The sequence below is a fragment of the Castor canadensis genome, chromosome 13, assembly GCF_047511655.1.
Source record: "Castor canadensis chromosome 13, mCasCan1.hap1v2, whole genome shotgun sequence".
Lineage (NCBI taxonomy): Eukaryota > Metazoa > Chordata > Mammalia > Rodentia > Castoridae > Castor > Castor canadensis.
Window position 1 is genome coordinate 34,246,496 of NC_133398.1, and position 16,939 is coordinate 34,263,434.

At 50.5% G+C, this 16,939-nt stretch overlaps 1 protein-coding gene across 3 annotated transcripts in view; it reads left to right on the forward strand.

The window, feature by feature from the left end:
• Anks6 (ankyrin repeat and sterile alpha motif domain containing 6) overlaps positions 1-15,291 on the forward strand; it is a 48,927-nt gene extending 33,636 nt beyond the window's left edge. For 2 of the 3 annotated variants that reach the window (XM_074051392.1, XM_020152765.2), the window contains exons 13-16: positions 2,555-2,622; positions 5,664-5,780; positions 11,912-12,008; positions 14,097-15,291. In XM_074051392.1, the coding sequence (XP_073907493.1) occupies positions 2,555-2,622; positions 5,664-5,780; positions 11,912-12,008; positions 14,097-14,146 (332 nt within the window). In that variant the 3' untranslated portion in view covers positions 14,147-15,291. Of the gene's footprint in view, positions 1-2,554; positions 2,623-5,038; positions 5,781-11,911; positions 12,009-14,096 lie in introns of those variants that run through there. The other variant, XR_012440369.1, reaches the window with a different exon arrangement.
• The last annotated feature ends 1,648 nt before the right edge of the window (positions 15,292-16,939 follow it).

Sequence of the window (16,939 nt, forward strand, 5' to 3'; positions counted from 1 at the left end):
AATCTGGTTTAGAAAGCCCGCCTTTCCTTGCTGGAAATCCTGGGTCCTGAGGCACTGAGACCTTTGTTCTGTGGGCAGAAGACTGTCCCGACTGGGGACCCACGCAGGACTTCACCATTTTTCCTCCTGTGCCTGTGATGTTGCTGCCTTCTGAGCCTTGAGTCTATTCAGGGGGCTTGTTGGGCAGTCAGCAGGGGCCCTCACCTGGGCCAGTGAGCTTCCTAGTGTCACATTGCAACACAAGGCTGTCTGACCTGTGTTGTCGGCAGTGTGCCCACGTGGACCCTCAAGGACCGAGAGGTGGACAGGGGTATGCCAGAGCCATTGTTCCATGTACAGGAGGGGTCGTTAAACATAGTGTCGTTAAATCACTTGAACTTGCAATTAAGTAAATTATACTAAATATAAAGGCCTGTCGAATTTAAAACCATGTTTTATTTAGTAACTTTTAGTACACTTGACTGTTGCCTGTGCTGTGGAAATTATTTGTGTGACCTGTCTGTGGTATTGGAACACCGAGTGAGGGTCACATGTCACTGCCGAGTGGAGCCCACCCCCAGCTCCACTCAGGGATGTGACATCACTCTCAGAATTGACCGGCTCTACAGAGGTGCTTACACTATAGTGGAATGTACACTATATTCCAACATATGTCTTTGTTTTTTCGTTTTCTTCCTCGTTCATGGAAACAAAACTGTTGATTAATATCTCTGTTGAAACCTCACTCTCTGACTGTGGATTTGAGTAGAGCAAACCCAGCTGGGTGCTCTCAGTGAGACTCCATTGGCTGTGTGGAATTTACCACTAGGAGTACCATGGGTTTTATTGTCACTCACTAACCGTGCACCCCACATCCTTAACTGTTGTAAAAGCTGCCGTAACCAAGTCGGGCATAGTGGCACACTCTTGTAATCCCAGCTATTTGGGAGGTGGAGGCAGGATCGTGAGTTTGAGGTCAACCTAGGCAAAAGTTAGCACAAGATCCCATCTCAAAAACAAATCCAAACGGAAGGGTGGGGATGTGGCTCATGGGATGGGTTGCCGCCTAGCGAGTGTGAGGACCTGGATTATCTCCGGTGTTGCAGAGTGGGTGAGTAAGGCAAAGTTTAGCGATGTAAGGATCCGAGGACCCACACACATTTGTGCAGAGAGCCAGGTGTTACCCGCTACCAGCACAGCACTACGGAGGTGACAGAAGGGGCGCAGGCTTGGTGGCAGGCAGGGGCAGGGTTCTCATTCGGTCTGGATCTGGACTTGTTCCTCTGTAGCCCCCATATGAAGCCTTTCCCAGTCGCCTGGGATGCGCCAGCTGTCTACTGTCCCCACTCCCTTCGCCCTGCAAGTGGCACCATGAGAATAGCACATAGCCGGAAGCCACACCCATGGGTCCACCAGGCGCCGCAGTGGTGGTGTGGCCTCACCAAGACCTGGGGTCCGGCCTTCCTTACTGACTCCTCTGTCAGCAAGGATAGCATAGCGCTTGTCCTCTGGGGTGTCTGCGAAGAGAAAATGGTGTGTACGGTACCCAAGGGTGAGAGCCACAACAACCTTTATCCTTCTGTCTTCCCAGCCACCCTGAGATGCCCCAGCAGGGCCTCCCATTCTGCGTGCTCAGCACTCAGTGAGGCACAGTGGTAGACATTGCTGAGTGAGTGAGAGAGAGAATAAAGGAGGAACCCAGGCTTCCTGCTCTCTCCTGGAACCCATTCACTACCTCAGGACTTTTGCACCTGCCAGTACCTCGCTCCAGCTGCTTCCTTATAATCCTCCCCCAGATATCTCCATTTACTGCTCAGATGTCACCTGATCAGGAGGGCCTTCTCTGTCCCACCCTGCTGCTGTCATCTTTCTTGCTGCTTTGGCCCATCAGCCTGCAAGTTCTGTTTGGATACCTGTAGCGTCCCCAGGGCCTACCTAGCAAATGCCTACTCAGTGTCTGAGTGCACATTTCTTCAGCCCCTCCGCCCCTGCCCACCGACACTGGTCTTGTCTCGTCTCTTCATCCCACCTGCTTTGATACCCAGCATCTTCCCCTGGTCTTTGCCTTTGCGGCTCTGCCATTCCACTCAGACACACCCTTCCTTCCAGAGGGCCATGGCTTCCACGCACATGACCCCAGCTCTGGTATGCAGTCCTACTGTCTGCTCTCCAGGTTCTTTCTCAGACAGCTGAGGTCTCGTGGCCTCGGTAGTGACATTGGCTGCATTCTCGCACACAGGAGGCAGGGTTTCATCCCGGCAGCTAGAACTCCCAGAACTTGACAGTTGCAGCCCAGGAGAGCCAGCCCTGACTACACTGTCTTTGCATCTGGGCTTGGGGTTTCTGGAGATGCCAGGGCCTGCCCTGGTGAAGAGAGCATGGCCAGAGGGGCACAGGACCCACCCCCACCTTGTCTGCAGGAGCCAGTGCAGCTGAGATCTGCCTTCTGTACTGGGCTTCTTGTAGAATTTCATTTGAAATAAGATGACCACTGTTTTATAGAAGTTGGAAGACCACTCTTAACACATTTTTCTAAATTCTAAATCGTGCTTTTCTCCACCTTTCCCTTTTGAAGATGAGCTGACTGGAATCCTTAAGAAACTATCGCTTGAAAAATACCAGCCCATTTTTGAGGAACAAGAGGTAAGGATGTTCTGTGTGGGATGTGGCTCAAGTCTCACTGTAAAAAGCTGTGTCCAGATCTGCAGTCCTTCTCCTGCAGGCCTGGGCCACTCCTGAGGCAGCCTGGGAAGCAGGCCTCACATTCCCGTATCAGTCCCTTAAGGTGAGGTCCCAGACACCAATGGCTCGCTTCATTATTGTCAAATTTTGTCACGTTGAGCATGCTATCCCTAGGAAAGTTTGTGTCTGTTTAAAAACATTGTTGATTAGGGTTGACCAACAGGCTGAAATGTGGGCCATGGCAAATGCTGCAGTATCTGTAAAATATCTGGATAATAAGGTCTGTGTCATCCGAGACCCGTTTGCTTACAAGCATTCAGTAAAAAGCATCACCGTTCTGCAACTTGGCAGCTCCTCAAAGTTTTATTCACATAGCTACCATGTGACCTAACAAACTGGGTGTTTGTTAGGTCTCTCCCCGAGAGAATGAGGACATAGGTGCACACAGAAACTTGCATGCAGACATTCACAGTAGTTCTGTTCATAATAGCTAGAAAGATATGTCACCTGAGAGAAGTAAATAAAATGTGCCTTTCTGTCAGGGAATATAATGCAGCCATAAGACGATGAAATGCAAGGAGGAATCTTGAAACAAAAGAAACAGTCACAATGGCCACTGTGGGATGATCCCATTTCTAGGAAGGATCCAGTCGGTCAGAGATACTCCACAAAGTAGAGTAGTGGGGCTGGGGGCTGGGGAGGGTGAAATGGGGAGAGCCTGCCTGCCAGTGGGCACAGGGCTTTGGGATGATAGAAATGTCCTAAAGGTGGCTGTGGTGACGGTGATGCAGTTGGGACCATACTAAAGGTTGTATACCTTGAGGTATGCCTTTCGGGGGGTTACGGGCGGGGGGTGGGGGTAGGGGGAGAATGACATGGTAGGTGAATTAAATTCAGTAAACTTTAAAAAACTGAGTGTCAGGGTTGGGGCCATGGCTCAAATAGTAGAGCACCTGCCTAGCAAGTGTGAGGCCCTGAGTTCAAACCCCCATATCACCATGGGAAAAATAATACATGTGAGTGTGTTAACCCAGTTAAACTGCAGGCCACCAGTGCTGGGTGTAATCACTGGTGTAGAGTGCTCTGGTGGCCTCCCTTGCCCACGAAAGCCGTCATCAGTACAGTCGCCATTCTGAGAGTCACTTGTCCCCAGTGAGCTTGAGATACGTTTGGGGGCATTTGTGTTTTGGTTCAGATAGTGGATGGGATGGTGGCTGCTCCCCTGTTTGCCTCTGCTGTGTCCTGTCTGTTCTTGCATTCTTGGCATCTAAACCATCAGTGGCAATTCTTCCTGGTTCTAAGAACTCTTTCCTGGCTGCTGTGGCTGTTCCTGTGTGAAACGCCACGTGCTTTTGGAGTGTGTGGAGAGGAAAACGCATCTCAGAGGTGCTTCTGCCTCTTAAGGTGTCTCTGCTGCGTGAGGCAGGGTTCATTCTCATGTCTTGCTTTTGTCCCCTTTTCTAAACTGGCATGCTAGTCCCTGTCACCCATGGTGAGTTGCCCAGTGTAGGCAGCTGGGGTGCATTCTCGCTGAGAGCCTTGTGTCGGGGAGGTGACCCTGCAGATCTGCTGTCATTTAATTTGCCCACCCAGGGCCCCCCGAGCCTCTGGAGTCGGAGGCGCTGGACCTGCGGCAATGCCAGGGCAAGGCCGGAGGCTTCTGTGTGTGTTGCGTAGGGCATGAGCTGAGGCAGTGCCTGCTCTCCACCCAGTGGCGCCTGCCCTGTGAGAAGCCCTGCTTAACCATCTGCTCCTTTCACTCAGTTTCCCTCTGGGCAACATAAGCTGTTTGGCACTGGAGGTGGCGGGGGGGTTCCCCCTCTGTGGCCCACAACCCAGGTTGCCTGCAAAGCCTTTATAGAACTAGGGTTTAACCCACTGACTGCCCACTGCCCACTCCTCTGGCCCAGTCCCTGCAGTCACAGACGCGCTGGGTGATCCCCTGCAGGAGCTCCTGGAAGTATCTGGCCTGTGGGTACGCTTTTCCTGGCTCCCGGTGCTGGTAAAAACCCCTGTCGTTCATTGTACACCTGGTTGTCAGTGAGAATTTGTTAATACATGCCCTCCTCTTGTCTTAATGAAACCAAAGATAGACTCATTGTTCCCATCTTTCTACATGTGGTAGGTTAGACTTGATTTGGCTATACATTCAAAAAAAACCAAGTAGTGGTGTCTTAACAAAATAAGTCCTTCCACAGAACATTGGGAGGGGAGGCATCCATTCAGGCTCCACCAGTCACTAGGGTGTGTGACCTTCATTCCAAATTCACATCCATATTCCACACACAGAATGGGACATACATGGATTTGCTTGGGTGTGGAGGCATGTCCTCTGTCTGTCTCCCTGTGTCTGAACCTGCTATTGTCCCATATGCAGGGTGGTGGGTGTGCCAGTTTTGATTTTCCTCCATCCTGTCTTAGTGGACAGAAGCCCATGAACCTTTCTCCCTGACCACCGCTCCAGGTCCAGGTAGGGCTGACAAAGCTGGCAGCACTTTCACTTTGGGGTGCCCTGTCCTGGCATCTCTGTCTTTCTTCTCCATGGCCCATTTTTCCCTGTGGCTCCTGCTTACTTTCTCACTCTGTCTTTCCACAGTCTGTACCTCTCTTGTCCTCTGGGGGGAAGTGAGGTGAGTACTGCCATGCACCCACATTTTCCTGTGCCATGTCCAGTGTTGCTAACTGCAGTAACATTGGAATTCACTCCCAAATGACAGGTTTTGGAGCTGCCAGGACTGACTGATCAGGCTCCTGTCCTGAACACTTATTTCTTTGTAAGGGTCTTCCCACAATGCACCTATTTGGATGGCTGAGGTCTGGGGCTGGACAGAGTTAGCAGGTAGTGATATTTTCAGCTGAACTTGAAACATAAAGCCAGGGTGGAGGGTAATAAGTCATGGTCAGTTCACTGCATGAGCAGTCACAGCTCCTAACTCTGAGTTTCTGCTGGACTAAGGCAGAGTGTGTGCCTAGCAGATGGTGGCGAGCCCTTCTCTTCCCAGGTGGACATGGAGGCGTTCCTCACGCTCACTGACGGCGACCTGCAGGAACTGGGCATTAAGACAGATGGATCCCGGCAACAGATCCTAGCAGCCATTTCCGAGTTGAATGCAGGCAAGGTATTGTTCCTGATTTTGTTTCCCTTCCTGAGGGATCTAGGGCCTTCGTGGTGGTCTTCTCCCATCTTCTGGCATGTCTGACCGGCCAGCCCTGCTTGCACATTTAACTGTGATCAGCACTCACTACCTCCTTGTGTCACTCTTCCCTTTTCAGACCTCCTCATAAGGTTTTTGTCCTCAAATTTGGCTAAAAAAGTCCCTCCAGGGATTCTAACCTACGGGAATGGGTATTGCCTTTGGGAGTCCCAGGGGTGCAGAGCCCTTGGTGCATGTAGGCCCTGGTGCCTGGTGGCCAGGCTGGGATCCCAGGGCAGGGCCTACCCTCTCCCAGCCTCCCTGCCCTCCCCTGTAGGGTGGGGATGATGGGCTGTTGCAGGGATAAAATGCCTGGCAGGCATCTGGAACCCAGAACAACTGATCAGTCACCTTATTGATCAGGGTGTCCCAGTTTTTGTCTAATGTTAAATTTCTGTTCATTGACTTTAAAGCTAAACATCAGCTCCCCTGCCCTCAAAGGTACACACACCAAAAAACTCCTAGAACCCACAACTAAAAAGGCATGTCCTCACCGCAGACATTAGCTGGGGAGCTGTCCAGCCCCTTTGCTTTGCTTCTTTCCCGATGTGGGATGGGTCTCTGTGTGTCCTGTGTCCTGCAGCCGTGCATGCTGCTTGCTTGCCTGCGTTTTCTCACCCTTTGCAGACAGACAGTGCTGCTTGGTGGGCACTGGCATCGTGTCTGGGCCTTTGGTGTGATGGATATGATCACTATGGACAGCCCTGCCTTTTCCTCCCTTCTCTCTCTGTCTCCATTGTGCAGTGGCGGTTGTCCCTCAGGCTCTGCTGTGCAATATGAACTTAAGTCACTGCGTGTGACCAGCTTCATGGGTCTCTCTGGGGACTACCAGATCACGCACAGTGATACGGAGCAGATGTGTGGCATGGCAGCAGATAAATGTCAATGTGGCATTGTGTCATTAACCAGCCACTTGATGCACGCCCTCCATCAGTCCTCACGGCAACCACGAGGCCAATGTCCTCACACTCGCCGTGTCCAACTGGTGAGGGAGCAGAGGCTCGGAGCTGAAGGACCATGTCCAGCTCGTGTGGGGGATGGCAGCAGGGTGGACCTGAAGCCAGGGCTTCCGGCCTCCTGCTCTCCCCATTCTGCTGCAGTGGGCCGGGCTGGGTAGGGCAGGCTGGGGTGGTAGTTTTGTTCTTGGCATTATCATTACCTGTGCACAGGCCACAGGGCAAATCTGGTGAGTGAGCACCACTCAGCCTTGGCAGTGCTGAGATTTTCCCCGGTCCTCACTGTTTGCTCTGTCTCCTGTCAGGGTCCCTAAGGCTTCTCACTGTGTGGTGGGAGCCCAGGTGGTGGCCCCAACTTCCAGACCATCACTGCTTCTGCTCTGCTGTGCTCTGCTCTCAGACGTGGAGCTGGGGGAAGGGTGGGGCAGGCGGGAGGCTGCTGCATGGCTGCCATCAGTAAGGGCATTTGATGGAATTACGGAGGGTCAGCCCAAACGGTCCCCAACCTCTGCCACTTTGATGTACTCTGGAAAAGAACCCTTGAGTGTCTGCCCGGTCCCAGGCACTGTGAGGGCTGAGGATGCAGCATGACTGCCCAGCACTGTGCTGTGTGCACGTCAAACGTACTGGTTCACTTAATCCCCACAAAGCTGCTGAGGTTGGTTCTAGTTAACAGATGAGGAAAACAAAGCACAGAGAGATGGTGGAACTGGCCCAAGGTCCTACAGCCAGTAAGACTGGAACTTAGTTTGGGTCCAAGGAAAGGCATAAGGTGCCATGAGAGCGCCTGACCTAGAACAGGGGCTGGGGAGACCTTCCTGAGGAAACAGCAGAAGGCTGGGACCTGATAGGAACCACTGGGTAAAAGGAGTAGAGGGAAAGAACAGACCAGAAGGAGGGGAACACATATGCAAAGGCCTTGGGGTGGGAAGATATGTGGTGTGTTAAAGAAACTGATGAAGCATAGAGAACAAGAAGCACAGTGTGAGGGGGGCCACAGACCCCAGGTGGAGGCCCCATAGTGGTCAGGGTGACCCAACTGAGTGAGGGACAGGGTGGTGGTGAGGGCTGTTGAGTACTAGTGGCCTCCAGGGACAGAGGAGAGGTCTGTGATAAAGCTGGCTTAGGCCAGTAAAGATAGGGGGAACAGAGAAGGTTCTGGACTTTGGGCTGTGGGAGGACAGGCTGGGAGCCAGAGCTGCTAGAGTCTGGCATGCTTGTTGGCAATGGCTAAGACCTCTTGAACCCCACCCCCATAGTTTCACCCCCAGGAAATAACACTGGTATCGTCAGAGTGGACCATGCCATGTCTTCAGCCTACCCCAAAGGAGGACATTGATCTTAAACTTGATGCAGTCTGGAGCTTCTCCATGGTTTTCTCTACAGCTCACTGCCCCCACTCTGTGTGTCACATACACCCCACATCCTGCACAGGGTTCCGTCTCAAGCAGAAAGGACAGCTCCTTAGAGCATGACTTACCAACTTCCACTGAGAGACCCTTTAGGCCTCTGAGATGTCAGGCCAAGGGTGCCACTCAGTCCCGCTTATGTTCTTCCCACCTGAGGTCTCCACCCCACAAAGCCAGGCAATCCCACACAGCAGCAGGTGCAGGGTAGGTTGGGGCCCCCTGAAACCACCTCTATGCAGTAAGGCCCTGTTGTTCAGGAGTAAATGCTGTCAGGTGAAGTCCTCTGGAACTGAGCCATGTGTCACAGTGTGTCATAGAGTTGACCTTCTGCTCACTACTCTAAGTGATCATAGACGTTCTGGGGTGGGTCTTAGAAGGGGCCAAATTCAGTTCAAAGCTCCACCTGCGGCCAGTAGGTGCCCTATCTGGTCTTGGCAGTCCTGAGCCAGACCTGGTTGATCCTGGTTAGGGGCTCCTGCCTCTGATTGCTGCCAGGCATGAGCTGCCCTTCTGACCATCACATCTTTTCCTCTGCTGTCTGGGCTCAACCACGAGCGCATACACTGCGACTGGAAAGCCCAGACCCAGACAAGGGCTGTCCTTGCCCACCTGTGCCCCCTGGTGCTGAGAGTTGTAGAATCAATGTAATGGGTGAGCAGTGTTGTAAAACATGAAACAGAAGAGAAATCAGCAACATGTAAAGTGGGTTTCAGTTATGTGTGCTTACTTGACACAGTTGTGATAGAAAATGCATTTCCAACACAATCAGGAAAACATTTCTGCATAGTAATCTAAAAATTTTAAGTGAGTATTAATCAAGAAGCTGGTTTCTAATAATATAATATTAGCAAATGTTACCAGGCATATTATTATTACCAAGGTGTGGACCTTTCGCCTACAAGCCATGTGACCCCAGGTGGACCCACCCCGTTTGCACTCTGCAGTGTGGCGGAGTCTAGTTAGTTTGTTTGTTTCAGATGAGTTATGAACTAGAGAAGGTTAACCAGGGCATGGCCAAGTCTTATCCTTATTGATCCTAAGCCATTGTTTCTTTCTGTCCCCCCTTTTTGTGATTATCATTTTACTAAATTTGCATAGCACCAAAGGCAGGGGGAAGGGAATTTTTGTAAAGAAATTATGATCCAGCCACTCAGAGCCAGTGCTGTTCGCTCTGGGGCAGATTACTCTGCAGCATTTTGTGCCAAATTTTTTTTTTTCATGTGGCTGAGATTAATTTGGACTTGTAATTTTACATCCTGCTTTTTTTGTTTAAAATGAAATCTATTCAAGCTACCCACGTCACTAAGAACTCTTTTGGAGCTCGGAGGGTTTTTATTTTTTGTTTTTTGGGGGTTTTTTTGGTTGTTTGGTTTTGAAACAGTGTTCTTCCATGTAACCTAGGCTGGCTTCAAACACTGGATCTTCCTACCTCAGCTTCCCAAGTGTTGGGATTACAGGTGTGCACCACCACACCTGGAAGAACCCTTTTAAATATGATAAATTTGCATAGATGTACTAAAATTGTTTTTTTTTTAAGTCTGTGCTTGTTGGCTATGCAGATAGCCAGACTTTGTGGAAATAGTCCTAGAGTGGACAACTCTGTGTGTGACCCCTTCAGAATAGACATCTAAAATGAGAACCTGTGTCAAAGAGCCAGACTCAGGGTATATATGTACATTTTGGTGAAGTTCCTTTCACCAAAGAGCCATGAGCTGTGGAAGTGGGGGCTCAGTTCCCCTGCAGCCTTGCCTGTGCTGTGTGCTGTCAGTTTCTTTTTAATCATTTGTAGCCTGACAGGCTAAAATATATTGGGAGCTTTAATTTACATCCCCCCCTTTTTTTTAAATTGGTGACACTGGGGTTTGAACTCAGGGCCTCAAACTTGCTAGGGAGGCGCTCTACCACTTGAGCCACTATGCCAGCCCTTTTTTGTGTTGGTTATTTTTGAGACAGCATCTTGCTTCATGCCCAGACTAGCCTGGAACCAGTATTCTTCTGATCTTTGCCTTCTGAGTAGCAAGGATTACAGTTGTGAGCCACCAACGCCATTTTAAAGAAATGACTATTTTATTTAAAGAAATAATAAACTTCTTTAAATACTAGATGGGTCGAACCTTTTCTTCTATGTTTAATGGCCATTTTTTTTTCCTTGTGGGAATTTCCAGGTGGGTCTTTTGAAACTCATGGGTTCTTAAAGGCAGTTATCATCACCATCTTCAGTCCGTGGTGATGCTGAGAACCATTGTGGTTTTAACCACCAGGTGCTTCCTCCTAAGGTTAGCAGGCAGTGAGTGCTGCAACCCCAGCTCACCCTGCCCTGTTTCTTAGCAATTAAGGCTAAAGTAGTGTTTAATATAATCCCTCACCACCCCTGTGTTTTCTTCTTAGTCCTCTGCAGTTTGCATAGGGCTATCTCATTCATCATCTCAGGCTAAACTCCACACAGCCCTGGCAGGTTAAACTATCCCATTTTACAGATCTGGAAACTCAGCAGAACAGACACGTATCTGGGATGCCACTGCCCGTCATGGTGGAGTAGGGCTTCTGGGTCTTCTAGAAGCCTTACGTCTGGGGCTTGGTCCTTCCCTGTGGCCTTGAGATTTGTGTCAATGGACTCCTGGTGGCCTTTCCAGCTTATTTAAGGTTATTTTCAAGAACTGGCAGGAAGGGAGAATCTCACTGTCCTCTTGGAGGTCTAGGGTACCTTGTCAGTACACGAGCTCCCTGTGCAGGAGCTCCCTAGAGCTCCCTAGAGAGGGCCCCTCTGTGGGTCGGGGTGATAGGATATGAAAGAAAAGAAACTTTGAAGTCTGGGCTCATTCTGTGGACATTTCTTTTTCTTCTTACTCTTAGCAGAGGACAACCTACCAGAGATTATACATTTTTAATTTGCTTACATTTTGAACACATCTATTCATTAATGTAGAAAATGCATGTTTAATGCATACTGCTGTCCTCTGAGGGCAGGACCTGACTGCTTCCTGCTGTCCATACAGGGGCAGCAGTGACCATCTGAGGTGCTATTGCTGTCCCATTTTTTAGGTGAGGAAAACAAGGCCCAAAGCAGTTAGTTTCCCCCCCACCCCCCGCCACCCCAGTAAATGAGACAGGTGGGATTTGAGGATTTTTTTTTTTTTTTGGTGGTACTGGGGTTTGAACTTAGGTCCTCATGCTTTCTAGGTAGATGTTGTACCACTTGAGCCATTTTTGAATCCAGGCTGTTTGAGTCTAGTCTGTTCATAACCTCTGTGTGTTGCTGCCTCTTGCCCAGGTATTCGGTGAAGGTATTCAGGGAACTTAAAGAAGTAGCCACATCCATTCAGAATGTGGGGTCTGGGACTGTGTTGTAGAGCTCCCCGTTGAACTCTATAGAAATCAGAGCTAGAAAGACATAAAGCTGGGCACATGGAAGCCCTCACCTCCATCCAAGTTGGGTCCCTGACTCTAGCTTGTCTTGGCATTGTACCCCTGGACCCAGGGACCACCCAGTACCAACCGCTACCATCATGGGTGCTGGGGGAGCTTTCTACGTGTCGCTTTTATTAAACTCATTCAATTAGATCCTTTATATCCCCCAAGATGCTCTTGGTTTTTCAAGTATGAATTGAGCATTGACAACATTGTGTCAATTGAATTAATGGTTAAAAGATTTAACAAGACTTTCTGTGTCTGTTTTCAATTTCCTGCACAGGGTCGTGAGAGACAAATTCTACAGGAAACCATTCACAACTTCCACTCTTCCTTTGAGAGCAGCGCCAGCAACACCAGGGCCCCTGGCAACGGTCCCTGTACGTGAACTTCCTTGCTATATGGCCACTAGCATGAGCTCTCTGACCCCCAATTCCCCTTCACAGGGTGCCAGACCAGTCTGGCTCCCTGAAATGGCCATCTCTTGTCACACTACTGTGCCTTGGGCTGTTGTTCCCTCTGCTGAGGACATTAGTTAGTGATGCTTGTTGCTGTAACAGACTCCCACTAGTATAGGCTTATTCTCACCTAACAGTTCTGTCCTGTGTTCCTGGTTGGCACATAGTTTCACACAGGGACCCAGCTCCTTTCCTCTGGTGTCCTACCATCCCCAGGAGCCTCTGTTTCTGGCTGGCAGAAGGGGGAACGATGGTGGAGAAAGACTACACAGCCAGTTCTTAACTGCCCTGCCATTAGCTGACATAGAGCACTGCTGTTCACATGCTGTTGGCTACTCATTGTCACGTGGCCTCATCTGGATGCAAAGGAGGCCGGGAAATATAGTCTCTTCAGCTGCCTTCCTAGTAACACTTCCCAGATAGGGAGGTAAGCATTTTGGGGGAAGGCTAACCCTCACTGCCTTACCTTGTCTTAAAGCCTCTAACCCATCCTCTTGGCCCAAGTTACCTTCCAGGTGAAGCCTTTCTCTGCACCCTTATACACACTGAGCTGGTCTTTCTTCCCCTGGGGTCCCTTCACATTCTGTGTGTGACTTTGTATGCACCCTTTGCTGAGCCTACCGTATTCTGTGTGCAGTGGGTACTTGGGATATGTGAGTCAGATGCAGGCATTTATATAGGAGAACAGAAGAGGCTCACTGTATTGATCTTCCCCCACTCCCGGCCTTTAGTTACCCCATTTGGTCCATAGGAATTACCCAACCAATAGCCTTCACAGAATTCCAGTCTTTACTATGAGCTGTGCTAGCCATCTTTCATTTGTCCATCTGTCTCCCTCCTCTCCCCCAACCCCAGTCATCAAAGCTCACCTGTACTGGCTTTTTGAAGCATCTGTTACCACCTTGCCTAGAGCCCTGTGGTTCCCTCTGTGCCTTACCAGCTTAGTGGATGTCATTCCTTCCTCCTCCCATCTCCCTCCTACAGAAGCTGACTTTCCACGTGACCCAAGAGGGAGCACTTCACTGTAGCCATATAGACAGATATTTGTATGAAGGTTCCTCATGTCCCGACCTTTAAGGGGACATGCTCACTGAGCACCTGTTATGTGCCCAAGCTTCACCATAATATCATTTGTCCTCAGCGCTACTCTGGAGGTGTACACAGAGAAGCAAATGTGGGAAGGAAGCAGCAGGTTAAGGAGCAGAGCTGGGTTGGAGGCAGACCTGAGCCTAAAAGCCTGGGCCTTTCCCCTCCCTCCTGTAGAGTCCCAGAGCCAGACACATTAGTGACTGATGTCCTCGGGGGTTACCGTAGGTCTGAGTACCTGCCCCACTTTCTGTGCTTTGAGGCCTGTGTCTGCTTTGTACTCTTGTCTTCTTTTTCCCTTCCCTGCATATGGGTATAGCTCCCACACAGGTAAGTTTGATTGAACACCCGTGAAACACAGGCCTGTGCTGAGGCCAGTTTTCCAAAGATGCCAACCTTGTGGTCTCACATAAGACCCACACAGAGCAGGGCTGGTCATCCATGTTTTCCAGGAAAACAGACTCTGGCCACACCTCTTACCTTTCTCACTGGACTCCAGCGGTTCTGAGGCTGCTTCTCCCAGGCACTTTGTGTGCTGGATGTTGAGAGCCCCTGGGACCCTTCTTGCCCTGTGTGTCCCCAGCCTGCCTCCAGGAGGCTGCTCCCCTCCACAAGAAGTGTTTCTCTGATTTTCCATCCTTTTCTTTGACATGTGTAGAATGAAATGTGATGCTGGAAGGCGCACTGGGTGTAGTTAGACCTGGCTTGGTTTAGGCTCAGCCACTCTCACTGGGCCTGCTTCTTCATCTACTCAAGCCTCAGTTTCCCTTTTAGTTACCAGGGGATGGCTGTCCCTAAGGTGCTAGGGACCAGATGAGGGCTGGAAAGCCCTTTTCACCCTGGAGCTGGGCCAATATCAAAGATGGTTGCATGTTTTAAGTCTCTCCCCCCACCCCTTCTTCTCTCCTACCTGCCCTGATCTAGCCATGGCCGGGTGGGTGAGACCAGAAGAAGTAGCTTCCTGCAAGAGGTAGCAGCAGCTTGACTTACATGGCTCTGCTGGCATCGGAGCCCCAGAAGCAGAGGTCAGCCGTGGCTCCTTGCCCTTCCACTATGCCTGACCCTGGGTGTTTGCATCACTGGAATTACCAACAAAGTGACCAGGAAGAAAGAAGGCCATCTGTCAAAACCACTGGAACTGATCCAGCAGACAGAGGTGGCCGGGAACCCTTCTCGTTTGCTCCTGCCTTGTTGCCACCCAAAGAAGATGGTGTACAGGCCAGGCCCGAGGCTAGGCAACTGCAGACATCCTACCTGACCTGTGCTTCCAAGTAGGTGGCACCTACAGAGCCTAGAACTAAAAAAAGATTCTGCAGCCCAAATGAAGGTGACATGACAGGTGTGTGAAGCACCCTCTGGTGGCTGTCCTTGTCTCTTGCAAGCAAGTTAATGTCATGTTAACCAGGGCGTCCTATTTAACACGCAGAGCCCGATGTTCTCCCTAATAAAGTTGGAGGCAAATTCTGTAGGATTGTCGGTGGGTGAATCTCCTCCCCTTGGGAGTTTCCCATTCACTCACCAGATATTTCCTAAGGGCTTGCCAGGCTCCCCATTTGTGTTGGGGCTCTACTGTCCTAAAAGCAGACTTAGACCAGCTATAGTTTCAGCTCAGCTAAGAAGCCAGACTCAAATAGTCAGTGGCTCACCAAAGCTTGGGGGTGATAGAAGGACAGAGGCACAAGGAACCACAGTGGAGAGAGAGCACAAAACCCAGTTCACTTGTCTTCAACTTCCCCTGTCCCACCGAGGTTCCTTCCTAAGACAGACCACACTTCTTGACACCCAGAGCTCTCCAGGGCCCTGCCACTGGGGTGGAGCCAGCTCACATCAGCGTGGTCCCCTGTCCTATGTCCTGTGGGAGGCATCTCTCTAGGGCTGATAGACACCGATGTGTTCATCCTCATCAAGCAGACTGTGATGGTTGGGGTAAGGTCTTTCCTGGTTCTAGCCCTCACCACTGTCACCGTGACCCCTGGTCAGAGATCAGGGTGCCATTTTGTTTCAGCTCTGCAGAGTTGGTTTTCATTTTCCTCACATAAAAAACTTCTTTTTATTGTTGTTACTGTAATTTCCACTGAGGGACTTGATTCTTTGAAAGATTTTTGTTTGCCAAACTACATCTACTGAATAGCAGTGAGTTTGTCTCCTCACTTTGCTTCTCAGAGCTCTTGATGCTGCTCGGCTTCCTTCCACAGGAGCTGTGTGGGGTGAGCCCAGGCTGCCAGGTGCTTCTCGGGGTCACCCTGCCCCGCCTCTACAATAACCCTATGACACAGCTTTAACATTCCCTTCCTGTCAGTTTGGTGACTGTGGCAGACCAGTAGGCACTAGCTTTACCAAGGTCAAATCCAGCTAACAAGGGGAAATTTGGTTTGAATGCAGGTGTCACCTCAGAGTCCACCTTGTCTTCAGTGATGTCTTGCTGCCTGTCAGCAAGTAACCCAGTAACTCAGCCAGCAACAAAACAAGTCAATGACACCTTGTTAGTCCACGATGCTTGTTCACAATGGGAGGGGTATGTGAAGTGCTAAAAATAGCTTGGAGTTCTCTTTGTTTCTATTAAGAATTCTTCCCCATTCCTGGTCTATAGTCTCAGTGCTTCCTGTTAGAGTGCTCAGCCCCAGGAAGCACTAGGAAAGCAGAAGGTGGCGTCCAGGAGGTAGATTGAGGCCATGGGCCCCAAGGGGCTGAGCAAGGGGACCGTGGAAGAAGGACACTCCTGGGCCAGAGCTGCCTGGGAGCAAGGCTGTAGCACAGAGGCTGGGCGAATGCCAGGGCAGCAGGAGAGGATCAGCTGTAGTTGAGTGGCACAGGTAGGTGGTTCCCAGATGCCAGGACCAGGCAGAGTTGAGAGGGAAACAAGTACAGGCAGCAGGTTTACCTGACACTGAGTGTTCATTTTACAGGGTTGGTCTCTGTCCTGACAAATCCTTCCTACTTAGGGAGCTGCAGGGTGCAGTGATGGGAGTCTTAGTTTTATTGGTGTAGACATTCACAGGTCTGAGAAACACTGTTCTAGGCCACTTGTGAGGTCCCATCCAGCCTTTTGCCTTTGACAAGCTGTGAAAGGGGCAGTGGTTGCTCTGTAGGTTAAACAGAGTGGCCATTTAACCTGGCAGCTCCACTCCTGAACGTAGCCCAGCAGAACTACAAATAGGAACTTGTGCGTGAGTGTTCGTAGTATATCAAAAAGATGCCCCAGTGGGCCGTCAGCAGGCGACTGGACTCACAAATGCGGCGTCCACAGAATGGAATATTATGCAGCCATACAAGGGAATGAGGTCCTGTTACATGCGATAGCTTGGGAGAGTGGCAAGGGTTTCCTTGGGGGTGAGCTGTAGGCCTTCCCATGGTTAGGGTGGGGAGATTCATGTTACACCCTGCTGTAACAGGAGAGGAAGGGCAGGGAGCCCATGGGTCTTGTTCCCCACTAGTCTTGCAGCCCTCTGCAGTCAGTCCATTCATGTGCCTCATCCTTCACTGTGAGCCATCTGTACCCATTCCAGGTGATCTTTTCCCCCCATATGCCCCCTTTGTCAGAGGGGTGCAGGTACACTGAGGGTCTCAGGCCAGCGTCCCCAAAGCCCAGCACAACAAATGCTTCACAAATGAGCGAGTGCCCCTTGGCTAGGTGGAACTTTCCCCAAGGCCATGAGTCACCTCAAGCTCAGTGACCTCTCACTGCTTCTCCAGTTCTTACTTCCTTCCCCAGTGTGCCCTGGAGCCGCTCGCTTCACTTGCTTATCTTTTTCAGCAGAATAATTGTC